General features: G+C 49.5%; 2 protein-coding genes across 10 annotated transcripts in view; one reads left to right on the top strand and one right to left on the bottom strand.

Annotated features, from left to right (window-relative positions):
- NME9 (NME/NM23 family member 9) overlaps positions 1-14,277 on the top strand; it is a 38,426-nt gene that overhangs the window by 10,895 nt on the left and 13,254 nt on the right. For 2 of the 6 annotated variants that reach the window (XM_047783139.1, XM_047783159.1), the window contains 9 exons: positions 999-1,070; positions 2,624-2,740; positions 4,102-4,177; positions 6,622-6,704; positions 7,028-7,120; positions 8,058-8,212; positions 8,498-8,598; positions 10,056-10,192; positions 12,583-12,818. In XM_047783139.1, the coding sequence (XP_047639095.1) occupies positions 999-1,070; positions 2,624-2,740; positions 4,102-4,177; positions 6,622-6,704; positions 7,028-7,120; positions 8,058-8,212; positions 8,498-8,598; positions 10,056-10,192; positions 12,583-12,675 (927 nt within the window). In that variant the 3' untranslated portion in view covers positions 12,676-12,818. Of the gene's footprint in view, positions 1-998; positions 1,071-2,623; positions 2,741-4,101; positions 4,178-6,621; positions 6,705-7,027; positions 7,121-8,057; positions 8,213-8,497; positions 8,922-10,055; positions 10,193-12,582; positions 12,819-14,277 lie in introns of those variants that run through there. The other 4 variants (XM_047783148.1, XM_047783170.1, XM_047783181.1 and 1 more) reach the window with 4 other exon arrangements.
- The window catches only part of ARMC8 (armadillo repeat containing 8), a 118,006-nt gene continuing 104,609 nt past the window's right edge, over positions 881-14,277 (bottom strand). Inside the window, exons 22-28 of one of the 4 annotated variants that reach the window (XR_007135367.1) lie at positions 11,707-12,043; positions 10,712-10,820; positions 9,216-9,318; positions 6,724-6,794; positions 4,652-4,715; positions 2,260-2,354; positions 886-1,745 (exon numbers count right to left, since the gene is read on the bottom strand). Coding sequence is in view for 1 of the 4 variants with exons in the window: in XM_047783102.1 (XP_047639058.1) it covers positions 12,040-12,043 (4 nt within the window). In the remaining 3 variants the exon portion in view is untranslated. Of the gene's footprint in view, positions 2,355-4,651; positions 4,716-6,723; positions 6,795-9,215; positions 9,319-10,711; positions 10,821-11,160; positions 12,044-14,277 lie in introns of those variants that run through there. The other 3 variants (XR_007135360.1, XR_007135366.1, XM_047783102.1) reach the window with 3 other exon arrangements.

Raw genomic sequence — 14,277 nt, 5'->3', positions numbered from 1 at the left:
ACAGGCCTTGACCGGACCTGGGGGCATAGCTCAAGGACCTTCCTCTGTCATTGGCACTTACAGCAGATGGAGCAGATATGGGGTGTTAGCAGCGGAGCTCCCTTGATCCGGAGCAGGAGAAACCATCATTTTCTCCTTATTTTATTCCTCGAAAAATTGCTCTGGCAACAATTTTTACCGAAATGTCAACAGAACAGTTGTAAAGATTCTGTTTATTTATTTTTGTCTTTTTAGAGCCACACCTGCAGCATACGGAGGTTCCCAGGCTAGGGGTTGAATTGGAGCTGCAGCTGCTGGCCTACACCACAGCCACAGCAACTCAGGATCCAAGCCGCATCTGCAACCTACACCACAGCTCACGGTAATGCTAGATCCATAGCCCACTGAGCAAGGCCAGGGATCGAACCCATGTCCTCATGGATACTAGTGGGATTCATTGCCATTGAGCCACAAAGGGAACACCAAGATTCTGCTTAGATTAGATGGAGCAGCGTGAGAGTGAGCCAGGGCTCTACCTGGGGAGGGTGGTCACTGTGTCTGTGATGTGTAATGTGTGTGTGTGCATGTGCATGGTGTGTGATGTGGTGTGTGTTATGTATAATGTATGTGTGTGGTGTACATGATGTGTAGATGTGTATGTGTTATGTGGGGTGTGTGGCATTGTATGTGTGTGGTATGTGATGTATGGATATGTGTGTGTTTGTGGATGTGTGTGTGTGATGTGTCATGTATACGTGTGGCATGTGGATGTGGCGTGTGTTATGTATGTGGTGTGACGTGGCGTGTGTTATGTGTAATGTATGTGTGGTGTGTGTGGTATATATGTACATGTGAGGAAGTGTATGTGTGGTATAGAAGTGTGTGTATGTGTTTGTGTGTGGTGTGGTATATGTGCTATATGTATATGCATGTGAGTCATTGTTCCTTGCAGGTCTCCCACCACCCTGCCCCCACACCCGCGGTGCCCCAGGGCCCTGCTGACAGCTTGTTTCCTTCAGGCGGAGGCAGATTGTCTTGATGTCCTCGAAAAATACCGAGGGAGGTGTGAGCCTACCTTTCTGTTTTATGCAGTAAGTACACCTTCGGTCTGGAACTACCTCATGGCTGCACATATGAGTCAGCTGGACGCCTCTCACTGGCATTAATCCTCACCCGGAGTCACCCAGAGGCCTCACTGATCCAAGCCAGTGTTGCTGTTTTCTTCCTGACTCTATGGCTTCGTCCTTAACCATGGCCACGCAAGCAGGCCTGGGAGGTGGCCGGGGACTGGGGGGACACGGCTCGAGGGCGGGGCTCCACCAACCAAGGAAAGAGTAGGACCCACTCAGAGGCTGGTGCTCCTGGCCCACGAATACTCTTGACTGAGCTCAGTGCGGAGGGCCCCACCCTCTGCTCCACAGAGGGGACCATTCAGCAAACACTCCTTCACAGGTGCATTCATTCACCTTCCCTTGATGGTAAGATGTGAAGATATGTTGATGTAAAGTCAGAAGGGGGAGGATCGATTGATTGACAGCCAGGTGGTTCAGTATTTGAAAGATGATCCAGATGTCTTTGGCTGTGACATCCATGCTGGGCTCCAGGCCCCAGAGGGCTCACTGCCTCACACCTGCCCCTCCTGACCTGGTCCAGCTCCTCACTGCACAGTCAGGGAAATGGGTGTCTGCCCACCGGGGTCAGGGTTGTTTTGTCTGGAAACCTTCAGGCTCCTGCCCTCAGCACAGCTGGTAGTACAAGTTGGAAGCCTAAGATAAAACATATTTGAGCTTCCACTCTCAGGAGGGAGACTGCAGGTACTGCAGGAACCTGGAGGGGGAGGGAAGGGGAGCCGGAAGCATTGAGATGCGCGTGCCCCCAGCCTAACCGGCATCAGAGCCAGAATCACAGAACTGGATCGCTCCCCCATTGATTTGCCTGCTTGAGCCCAGAGTGTGAGGGATTAAAGCATGAACTATAATCAGCTGTGTGGCAGCTCATCGCAATCACACAGTGGTGGCCTCTGAGGCGGGATGGAAAGGGAAGGAGGACCCAGTGCGTGATGTGAATGTCTATGAGTGACAGGCACGCAGACTTCTGAAAAAGTAAAAGCAGGAGATTCCTGTTCATCGGGAAGACCACCTCCACCGAGAAGTCTTCCCTGACCACCCCCAATAGAGCTGGGAATTGATTCTTGGCTCCAATCCAAGTACCCCTATTAAAGCAACGGTCTTATTCTCTTGTCATTGTTTCTCGGACGTGACCACCTCTCTCCCCACTCACTGAGGGTGGTGACTATGTCTCTTCCTCTTCCGTGTTTAGATTTTGGCTTCTGTCTTGGTGTTTGGCATAGCCAGGGCTCGGTTGATACTTGTTGGCTGAAGGAGCCGAGAGGAGGCCACACTTAGTCATTCACAACCCACTACACCCTGGTCCTCCCCCGGATAACACCCCCTCCACTGCCCTGAAGGAAGTTTTGAAGGGAGGGGCATGAGTAGGAGGCAGAGAAGTGATTGGAGGCTGCGGGCCTGGGGTCCATGGACCCCAGCCTTGGGCATGGGCCTAAACAAAGCTCTTGGAAACTGGCTGCCTCTGGAAAGAGGTTGACACCATGAGGTCTGAGCAGCCCCCCCCTGCTGTATTCTAGGGAGGAGAGCTGGTGGCGGTGGTGAGAGGAGCGAACGCCCCACTGCTACAGAAAACCATTCGAGACCAGCTGGAGGCTGAGAAGAGGGTGCTGGCTGAAGGCGGGGAACGGAGAGTGGTAAGCGGCCAGCTCACAAGAGGCTCCCAGGCCAGGCCAGCAAGTTCCCCCACTGCCCCACCAATGTCCTCACTGTCTGAGGAATTCTGACAATGAATTCAGAAATGAAAATAAGGTTACAAAACCAGTAGTGGAAAGGAGGAGTCAGCCTCAGAGTGAAATCTCTCCCTGTGACCCACCCTTTTCTCACATTCCTGAGTTTTACTTGTGAATCCTAGAGGGTTCGTTTCTTTCATTGGAAATTCAGTTCTGGGAGTTCCTGCTATGGTGTAGTGGGTTAAGGATCTGACTGCAGCAACTCAGGTTGCTGCGGAGGCAAGAATTTGATCTCTGGCCTGGGAACTTCCATATGCTGTGGGTGCAGCCAAAAAAAAAAAAAAGAAGTTGTTAGGCATTAAGCTCCCTCATTACCATGAAAGATAGGACCAGCATCGCTTGTGATTTGGGTAAATTATTTCCACAACAACACAGACAGTAACTTTTTTTCACAAATAATTGGCAGCCTTTGACAATTGACACACCTTAGGTGGAAAGTATTTCCTGGTGCTCTGAGCAGCTGTCAAACGAGCCTTACATGGTTCTGTGTTCTCTGTTTAAGTTCTCACATTCAATTCCAAATAGCAAAGCCCTGTTTTTATAGAATGGATGAGATTTAAGTCATATCCCCCCCAAAAAAACTGGTAATTTTTCCCCAAGAAAGAAAAACCACAAATGCTTGTGCCCCTCTGTGGATAAATAATCTCTTTCTTTCCTACTTCCCTTTGAACTGGAGTCAATGCTTCCTATTTACTTGCATTTCAACCCTTTCTTTGTTTTCCGGCCAACTCTCTCTTCCATCTCTCTTTTTCCTTAGTTTCTACTTGAAGCTCATGCAAACAGGCAGAATCTAAACCTTAAGATCAGCATGAGTTTTCTTGTCTTCAAAGGCTCTCACCCTCCCCCACCATTGTCCAGCTACACAAAAGGATCTTAAGTTTCCAAGACTGAAAATATATATATATATTTTTTGTCTTTTTACCATTTTTTGGACTGCTCCCACGGCATATGGAGGTTCCCAGGTTAGGAGTCCAATGGGAGCTGTAGCCGCTGGCTTACACCACAGCTCACAGCAACGCAGGATCCTTAACCCACTGAGCAAGGCCAGGGATGGAACCTGCAACCTCATGGTTCCTAGTCAGATTCGTTAACCACTGAGTCACCACGGGAACTCCCAAGACTGAAAATCTTGACCCTCTTCTTTCTCTCTGCATTTGGGACCTTTCGTTTTTTTTTTTTTTTTTTTTGGCCTCTGTTGGTTTTTGAAGGTCTCTGTGGAATTGTAATTAGCTAACTACTTTCTGTCCATGACCAACTTGTACTAGATTAAGGATGAGGCTCTTTCTGATGAAGACAACTGCTTTTCCCATGGGAAGGATGATGGTGACAATGAGGACATGGGTGAGTATAGAACCAACAAGCAAGGCCAAGGGCCAGAGCAGACTCGGATTTGAAGTGTTTTTTTTTAAATGCATGAATAAGCAGTTTATTGAGCAATCTGAACTTTGGGAAGAGAACCCATAAAATTCTTTGTCTCCAATCACCTGGCTTTAAACATACTGTGTCAAGTCTCCCTCCTGCCCTTTAATGGCATCTTGGGCACCTTTCACACATTTCTGATGTTCAGATGTAACAAGTGTGACTTTCATGGCAATGACTGGGCCTCAGGGAAGGCTCCCTTAATAAGATCAAGGGTCGTGATGCTATACAGTAGAATAATGATACTGGTGTGTCCTTAGCCCTTATTTGAGCTACAGAGCTTGAGTTTGTTTCTCGCACCTTTGTTTTGAAGTGTTAGAAGGTCAGCTGTACTGAACCCCTTCCCGCCCCACAGCCCTGCACCCTGTTCCCCTTATGCCCCAAGTATCAACTCACCGGTTTCACACTCCTGAGCATTGCCATTCTTCCTGAACCTTTAAGATGAGACGAGCACCTTGACCTGACAGTGTAAAGAGGAACCACAGGTTAGAGAGGCCGTTGCTGGCAAGGTGGCTCTTGATGGTCCCCGAGACACTAGGGAAAATGGGGATTCAGCTCAGCAACCAAGATGGAGAGAGCAGGAGGTTTTGATCACTGCCTGAAAGAGGCTGCTTATTCACATGGATGACAAGAGCTTCTGAGTTCGATTCTAACAAGGGAAGAGGAGCAGTTTAGGAGAGCAAGAAACTTCAAGTGTGAAAAGAAAATCAGGCTTCTGCAGGAAACACTTGTTGTCTCCTTTTGGAACTACCTCCTCTTTCTGCCCTCCCTGTTATTTCCAACCAAATCAAGTCTCTCTACCTAGGAAACTATGCAAAAACTGGTTCTTGCCTTTAGCCTTTCTGAACCTGGTCCACACTCCTTGGGGCACCCTCTCCTTGGCCCTTGCCCACCTGCTGCTCACCACGGGCTCCAGTGACCTTCTTAGTGTCAAATCCAATGGGAAGTTTCCAGTCATAGCCTCTGGCATCCTCTGTGGGCTTGGCTGACATCCACAATGTCTTCCTACTCAAAGTCCTCTTCTCATCCGGCATCTGAGATCTCTCACTCTTTCTCATTCTCCTTCCTCTCTGCAGCCTCCCCTTCCTTGGCTTCTTTTCTTTACTTTTTTTTTTTTTTGGTCTTTTTAGGGCCTCGCCCTCAGCATATGGAGGTTCCCAGGCTAGGGGTTGAATCGGAGCTGCAGCTACTGGCCTATACCACAGCCACAGCCACACCAAGATCCAAGCTGTGTCTGTGACCTACACCACAGCTCATGGCAATGCCGGATCCTTAACCCACTGAGCGAGGCCAGGGATTGAACCTGCGTCCTCATGGATACTAGTCAGATTGGTTTCTGCTGAGCCACGATGAGAAACTCCCCTTGGCCTCTTTCCTTTTGCTCCCTTTTCAGGCTGGAGTTCCTGGAGCCCCTGCTCTGACATAACAGGTCAATTATAAGGGAATTTATTGTAAGAGTCCCTGAAAGTCCAAGGGTTTATAGGATGTTAGCAACAGTACTCACAGAAAGATTGGCTACTCAAAATGATTCACACCTTTGCGGCCCACGTTTTTTAGATTTTCAGAGTAGGACGCCCTCTTCGAAAGCAGATATGGTCATATTTCATTGCAACACCACTGATGTAAAAGTTGAGAAAACAGGCCATAAGGGGTACAGTCTGTGGAGCGAGTGGGTAGCTCACCAAGGCCAAGTCCACACAAACAGGAGTCTTGACAGGGGTGGACTCCACAGCAGCGGATCAGGGCCACATGGCACCTCCCTCATCACCACAGCTTCTTGGACCTAAGGACACTGCCGAAGGCCAGCCAGTCAGCAGACTGGCCAGTGGGCTCTGATTCCTGCCCAGGCTCCAAACAATGAGCTGACTGATTTTCAGGAGAATATGAACAGAGAGAGAAGAGACCAAAGGTGCACTCTGGTAGGATGTGCTGGCCCTGGACAGTCACATACACAGTCTATGGCAGTTAGAGGTGAAGAGACAGAGCAGGTGACAGGAAGGGACAAGAGTGGCCCAGCCTGCGTTGCCTCTGCTCCAGCTCTGCTCCCATCCTGGGCTGACTCTCCATTGTTTCTGAGTTTTCCTTCCTGAGTCATCTTTGATCTCTGTCCCCATCTTTGTTCCCTCTTCCATCCTCTCAACCCTCTCTCCCAGGTTCCTGTCCCTTACATGTCTCGGTCCTTTGCAGCCAGGCTGAGGTTTGGGTCTGGAATCAGAGCCCTGCACCCAGCAGAGTCCAGGTCTATAGGAGCCCTGCCAAGAGGCCAGCTGGTGGGGGTGCTGTGTGCGGGGCTGCAGGATCCCAGCAAAGGGCCTCCCAAGAGCCTCCTGTGAGCCCAGCATGAGCACCACCCCTGCTTATTGCAGTGTCCTCAGAAAAGGCCTGCACCTTGGCAATCATTAAACCAGACGCCGTGGTCCACGGGAAAACAGATGAGATTATCATGAAGGTAAGAGAGACAACCTTACCTTTCAGGCTATCCTCATGTCTGGTCTGGTGGAAAAACAGGGGTGCAGCATCAGCGTCATGTAGCAGTGTCCTAGGGGAAAAGAAGGCTGCTAAGGCATTTTAATTAAAATTGCATTTAAGTAAATTAAAAATTTTAAATCAAATTGGGATGATGTAGGTCACCACTGCTTTTAATGTGGCCTTTTGTATCATCTTTTACTTTCAACACATTGAAATGTGAATTTGGGCTTGCTTTACCCTTTCAGAATGCAGGTGTGTGTGTGTGTGTGTGTGTGTGTGTGTGTGTATTTTTTCTTCCTACAGATCCAGGAAGCTGGGTTTGACCTTTTAGCAAACGAAGAGAGAACCATGACAGAAGCAGAAATGCGACTCTTCTACCAACACAGAGCTGGAGAGGTCAGCTCTTCTGCTTCCCTTTGTCCAACACACTCCCATTTCTTTCTTCTTTTCCATCATGTTTACAGATTGCGATCAGTTTGGGAGAGAAGAGAGTATTATGACCAACAAGAGTATGAACAGCAACTGGGCCATGAACTTGCTCTCAGAATAATGAATATAGGCTGCATCAGGGGAAGGGTCTTTGGTCAGCAAGGCTGAGCATTTAACTCTAACTTAAGTAATGAAATAAGGAGTATTTCATTGGAGGGTTACTCCCTGACTCCCAGCACTGAAGAAAGAGAATTGAAGGGGTTGAGTAAGAGATGTAGGGAGAGGGAACAAGACAGTTGCAGGGATTTCTGGAGTAAAACCTTATGGAGGGTCACTTTGGGTGTTGCCACCGGGTGATGCAGATCCAACAACTTTCCATCCGCCTCTGCTTCTGACTCACCCACTTGGGAGGGAGGGTCTCACTGACGCAGCTGGAGCAGTGAGGCGGGTGTGGGGAGGGGTGGACATGCATTGTGGAGTCAGCCTGGTAGGGCCAAGTGAAAATGGAAAGAGCAGCTCCCCCAGGGAGGCCTGAGTATGGCCACTTGAGGAAGGGGGAAGGGCTGCAAGGCACTGCAAAATAAGTCTCAACTGCGTCCCACCCCCAGTTATCCAACACCCACATGATTTCCATATATGTGGTCTTCTAAATGCCCCTAGCTAACTTGTTAAAATCTCACGTTCAGTCCCAAATCGGTCAACTGAAAGACTCATCTTCCTGCCTTGAACTTATACCTGGGTTCTCTGAGTGTGATGGGGCATACCTTCCCTGGGGCTCTCCACGGGCTTGCTGGCTGGTGGCAAGGCCACCCCCTCCCCCATCCTGTGTGTGGGCCAGGCCCTCAGACACTCCACAGGCCCTAGGGCCCCCACCCTGGTTCACTCTTTTCCTTCCCTGTGCTAGGAGGCATTTGAGAAGCTGGTACACCACATGTGCAGTGGACCAAGCCACCTCCTGATCCTCACCAGGACTGAGGGTGCTGAGGACGTGGTCACTGCCTGGCAAAACCTCATGGGGCCCTGTGACCCTGATGTGGCAAGAAGGGAGCAGCCTGACAGGTGATGTCACTAGCTATGGTCCTTTCATCCAACTCAAAAGCTAGCTGGGAGCCCTGCCTGAGGTTCAGCCTAGAATTATAGATGACAAAGAAGGCTCTCTGACAGCCATAAAGCTCCCTCTTTATACATCTGGGGAGTCTATGACCTCTCTGTTATGTATCTGAGGAGACTCTGACCTTCTCCTACTCTGATCCAGCCCCCACCCCTTCACTGGCTGCCTATTTGCTCCCTCCTCCTCCTTCTGAAGCCTGCTGCTTGAGCCAGTCCTCCCTGTTCTCTCTGCAGCCAGAGGGTCCGGTGGTGTGGTCCCAGAGCCACCTGCAACACTTTCCCAGGAAATACAGATTCCAGAGCCCCACCTAGGCCTGCCAATTCAGAGACTCTGGGTGAGGACTAGGAATTGGTACTCTAGACCCAGCTCCCCTACCACCTGCAGCCCCTACCCAAGGTCCTGAAGTCCCTTAGAGTCTGAGGTCCCTAGACTCAGAGCACCCTGCTCTATGCAGTACACTAGGCTGCCTTGGTCTGCTCCCTCACCCCATGTGAATATTTAGCACCACCAATGCCAAGTCCACCATGTCTTGCCTTTGAAGCCAAGAGAGGCCCAGCCAACAGGAAATAAATTAGCAAGAGGAAGTTTCCGTTTTGGCTCATTGGGTTAAGATTCTGACCAGTATACAAAAGGATGTGGGTTCGATCCCTGGCTTTGCTCAGTGGGTTAAGGATCTGGAATTACCATGAGCTGTGGCATAGGTCGCAGATGCAGCTTGGATCCCACACTGCTGTGGCTGTGGTGTAGGCAGCTGTAGCTCTAATTTGACCCCTAGCCTGGGACCTTCCGTATGCCTCATAGCCTGAGAACTTCCATATGCCGCAGGTGCAGCCCTATAAAGAGATGAAAGACAAAAGAAAGAAAGAAAGAGAGAGGGAGGAAGGAAGAAAGAAAGAAAAGAAAAATGAAAAAAAGAAAAATTAGTGAGAGACTAAGAAACTGCAGTTGTACCTTGTAGTTGTAGGGAGCTGGGAACACCCACATATGAGGCAGCCTGGGCTGGTGAAAGATGGCTCAGGGTTGAGATCTTCGGTTTTCTGACCCCAGTTCTCCTCTGTAAAATGTAAGTATGAGCACCTATCATGGGAGGCTGTCGAGTGTTGTGGTGAAGGGTACAGACTTGAGAATCTCTCTTCTTCCTGTTAGCTGTGTGAGCTTGGGTCATTCATGCTTTAATCCTTGTGTCTCCATTTCCTCATCTGAAAATGGGAACTATAGTAGGATAGGACCTGCCTCAGATTAAATAAATGTGCGCGCACGCACACACATGCGCGCACACACACACAGACACACACGCACACGGGGAGACCCTAATCTCTCTGTTATGTATTTGTTTCAGAGAGAGAAAGAGAGAGAGAGTGCACTTAGAACATCGACGTACAGGAAGTCTTAGCAATATTATCTTAGGGGACTTTGGAGGGATTAATATGCCAACTTGTGCCAAGCCCTTGGCAGGTGCCAGCCTAGCTCCTAGTAGTAACAGCAACAAAGATGGCAGCTCCTAGGCTCACACCATGACTCATGTCTATTTAAACTGAGGATCATCAGTCTCCCTCAGATGCCTATCCTACAAATGAAGTGAGATCAGGCATGTGAAGCACCCAGCAGTATGGCCCAGAACACCGCCATGGCTCCTGGCATCCTTGCTGTTGCTCTTGGCATTTCCAGCAATGAAAGCCATGTCACAGAAGTGCCAGCTGCTGACTGGTAGCCAGTGGCCATGTTGCCAGAGAGCAAAACATTTCTCTTCAAATGAAACAATTGTTTCTTGTACATTTTGCATGCTCCCAGTCTCCGCGCTCAGTATGGCACAGAAATGCCCTTTAACGCCGTCCACGGAAGCCGGGATTCGGAAGACGCCCGCCGGGAACTGGCACTGCTCTTCCCCAGTTTTAAGTTTTCAGACGAGGTTCCAAAATCCCCTCTGGGTAAGCCATCCAGGCAGATGTGGTCTGTATTAAATCTGCAGCGGGGGGAAGGGGGTGGGTGTGCGGACCGAAAGTAACTATGTAGTAACCAAGTCGTCCAATAAGGGCCTGCTGGCAAAACGGGCTGTTACAGAACTGTAGCCCCCAGTCCTGCTCTGTTTTCAGAGTACCGGTTGTTTTTTAATACCTCATTACATTTATTGCTGCATCTTTACTTTGGAGCCATACTCATGTTGCAAAGAAATCACGGGGGAAATGTAACTAACTTTCTGGAAGCCAGCTTCCAAGGCAGAGGTCAGATGTCACTCTCTGACCTCTTCTGCGCTCCGCACACACGCTGAGCCCTTGGTGGGGTCTCCGAGAAGCGAGAAGCGGATCTCGCGGAGGGTTACACAGAAGGACTGTGACTCTCCTAGCCGTCACTCCCCACATTTGGGAAAACCGTACTGGGTTCCTTCCCACTTCTCCACCCCACCAACCTGAGTGAGAAACCCATAGGGCTCAGGGCACATGACTTACCTCCTCCACTAGCGGAAGAACCAGGCCCGGCCAGCGCTGTGCCTGTGGCTGGGTTGCATGTCTCTGGTTTGAGCCGGAGGTGGGCGGAAGGGCCCAGGGTGCGGACATCCTGGGGAAAGCAAAGGATATGAGGGTGGAGTTCTGGGGAGAAGGCTGCCTGCAGCTCTGAAAGGGTAATAATCCCTGTGTGCCTGAATGCTTGGGGGGGGGGGGGGGGTTGGTTTTGGTTTTGGTCTTTTTGTCTTACTAGGGCCGCACCCGCAGCATATGGCGGTTCCCGGGCTAGGGGTCTAATTAGAGCTGTAGCCGACGGCCTATGCCACAGCCACAGCAACGTCAGATCCGAGGTGCATCTGTGACCTACACCACAGCTCACGGCAATGCCGGATCCTTAGCCCACTGAGCGAGGCCAGGGATCGAACCGGCAACCTCATGGTTCCTCGTCGAATTCGTCCCGCTGCGCCACGAAGGGAACTCCCTGAATGCTCGGGTTTTAACCAACATATTTACCTGAATGTTTGCTATGCGCATACGGACTCGAGATCTGAATCCAGCCAAGAAAGATCAGGTGGTCTAAGGGCAAGGTAAGGAAGGGCAGGAGCCGACCCCTGCCGGCCCTCGTTTAATCCCAGCGCTGCCCACTGCCAGCTGAGAGACAAGCTGGGAATGCTATGGAGTTGAGTTTAGGGAGTTGAGAAATCCTGGGAAGGGTGGCTCTACGTGTATCAGAGCCCCAAGTCTGCACGTCTAGGTGCGTGTGGTGGTTCTCCAAACTCATTTCCCTGTGGAAGAACGCTCCCTTTGGTGCGGGTGGCACTGTGAGGGCCAGCTGTCCTCTGGGGACCTACCCTCAGGGAGGGCCCATGATGCATTTCTCATGTGCCCAGGGACATGGGATATATTCATCCTTTTAGGAGGTGACTGGGAAAAAAATAGGTATGACTCAGGGCTGGGTTTGGGGAAGCAGGAGAGCAAACTGGCTGGGGAACACTCACCGGGTCACTGAGGAAAGTATTAGGAGATGAAGAGCCTGACTTCCCAGCCTCAGGTGAAAATGAGCAAAGGGAACAATTCCAGAAGGGTCTGAACCCACACCACATCTGGGAATAAGTGCACAGCTTCCTGCAGGCATGGTCTTGAAGCAGCCTTGTTGGGGTGCTGTGTCCTGCCCATCTGTCTGATATATGTGTCAGCCTTTTGGGTTGTCAGGAGCAGAGAGCACTTTTTCTGGGCACTGGAGACAGTCCTGGGTTTGAATCCTGGCTCCACTATTTATTAGCTAAACAGCCTCAGGAAAGTTACTTACCTTTTTTTGGACCTCAGTCTCTTCATCTGTGGAAATGCAGATAATGAGAGACCCATTAGTGCCCCATAATCACCTTCCTCAGAGGGTTCTCATGAAGATGAAAGGAGACAAAGCCTGTGAAGTTCTCAGCCTGGAGCCTGACACACATTAAGGGCTCAATAAATGTTAACTTGCTCTCTTTTTTTTTTTTAATAAGTTTTTTATTTTCCCACTGTACAGCAAGGGGGTCAGGTTATCCTTACATGTATACATTACAATTACATTTTTTCCCCCACCCTTTGTTCTGTTGCAACATGAGTATCTGGACAAAGTTCTCAATGCTATTCAGCAGGATCTCCTTGTAAATCTATTCTAAGTTGTGTCTTAACTTCCTCTCTTAATCCTTTCCTAGCCCTTGACACACCTATTAGGACCTCTCTTTGCACTCCATCCACCCCAGGTCCTGACTTCACGGTCTGTGATGTAGTTCAATCCCCTTTCTGCTGCTCCTCTGTGGACAGTGCGTGGGCTGAGGAGCAGGGCAGGACCTTTGCAGAAGTCCTATAGAGCGGCTGTCCTCCCACAGGGCGAGAGGCTTAGGAGTGGAGGCCCCTGTGAGGCACTGTGCTTCCCCGAGCACGTGGACGAGGTGGCTGTGCTACTCTGCGGGAACCCGTGACCCGGGTGAGGCCACAAGAGGAAGTGTCAGCGCCCCCATATCTGCTGCACAGAAGGAAACCTCCAGAATTGAAACTTCCTCTTTTGAGCACCGACGCTCTTTTGGTTTAGTTCTCTCTCGTGAATAAACATAACAGTGTCCACTTTCCTGCCTATTTTTTTAAAAAGTACCAATATGGAGCAGGTACTACTTTTAAAATTTTTTTTTTATTTTTTGGCCATCTCTGGGATTTTAGAAAATAAATGGACATCAGGTATTGAACTCTGCTGTGATACAGTGTCATCTCAGGGGATGATACTGAGTTACAGAGGGCAGTGTTTCCCCAGTAGTAAATCTACTTTCTGCGAGAAACAATTTTACAGCTGAACTTGGTAACAATGAACTTGAAAACAGTGCAACAAGATTGGATATGACACACTTTGGGGTTGATATTAATCAGTTTTAAATCTTCATACTGCCCGCTCCGACCATGTAGACACAATTTCAGAGAAGCAGCAGTGGGTGATGGCTTGAAGCGAGATCCTAATTCTCTGCTCAGGAATTGAACCTGGGCAGCCTGGATGAAAACCAGGAATCCTAGCCACTAGACCAGCTAGAGGTTAGAAGTAGAACTGCCCTAATTCTGGCCCCTGTTGAAAGCAAGAATGTTTCAAGGAGGCAAAGACTGTAATAACAGGTATAAAGTTTATTGCTAGAGACACAGTACAACATATGGGAGAGCAAAGAAATAGAGTATTATTTAGCTGAGGCAGAAGTAAAGCAGTAATACACCCAAATGAGAAGTGACAGTGGGAGTGTCCCCTTGAATAAGGAGCGCGACAGAGAGGTGATTTAAATTACTTACATAGGACAGTTCGTCAGGGTCTTTGTCTTCCTTTGGCCAATTAACTTGTTTTATCATTGACACCTGACCAGATCTAGGGCCCTCCCCTGATCTAAGTGTGCATCTTTTGGCCAAGCTGGATTCCAAAGCAGAGCATGGTGGGAAGGTTATCTGGACTTATTATGGCCTGGCATCCTCTCCCTTTTTGACCCAGAGGGGCTCTCTGTGCATCTGTAGTTGCGGTCTCCCTGATCCTAAAGATGGGGAGTACGTGACCTCTTTGTTCTGCCCAAGCAGGGTTCAACCCCTCTTCTGATCCTATCATCACCATTGCTTAACAAGTGCACAGAAGACAAATACCAGTTATTTGCCTTGTGCCTGCTGTTATTTCTATCTTGTAGTATAGATAGGTGGCTGGTTGTAAATGTCTATCCTAGCGTCCACCTATCACCTGCCTCAGGAAGTGGAAATACGAGGCTAGTTGCAGTTGTCTGTCCTGGAGCCCATTTATCTCCTGCCTCAGACAGTCAGCCCTGGAATGTGCCAGATTCGTCATCTGTGGTTTTCCACGAATCAGGGCATGTTCAGAAAGCATTGGGAACTAGGGTTCATCCAATCTTCTTGGTTTCTGATTTTGGCTAAAGCCTAATTTTAAAATTTGGGAGCTCCTAGAGGTGGCTCCAGCTTCCACTGAATTGTCTGGTTTAGCAGTCCCTCCATGGGACACTAAGGTTGCCAGCAAAGAGTAACTACTATTACTCCTGTCAGTAGTAACATGG

Source organism: Phacochoerus africanus, chromosome 1 (genome assembly GCF_016906955.1).
Source record: "Phacochoerus africanus isolate WHEZ1 chromosome 1, ROS_Pafr_v1, whole genome shotgun sequence".
Lineage (NCBI taxonomy): Eukaryota > Metazoa > Chordata > Mammalia > Artiodactyla > Suidae > Phacochoerus > Phacochoerus africanus.
This window is presented reverse-complemented; position numbering and strand designations above follow the sequence as displayed.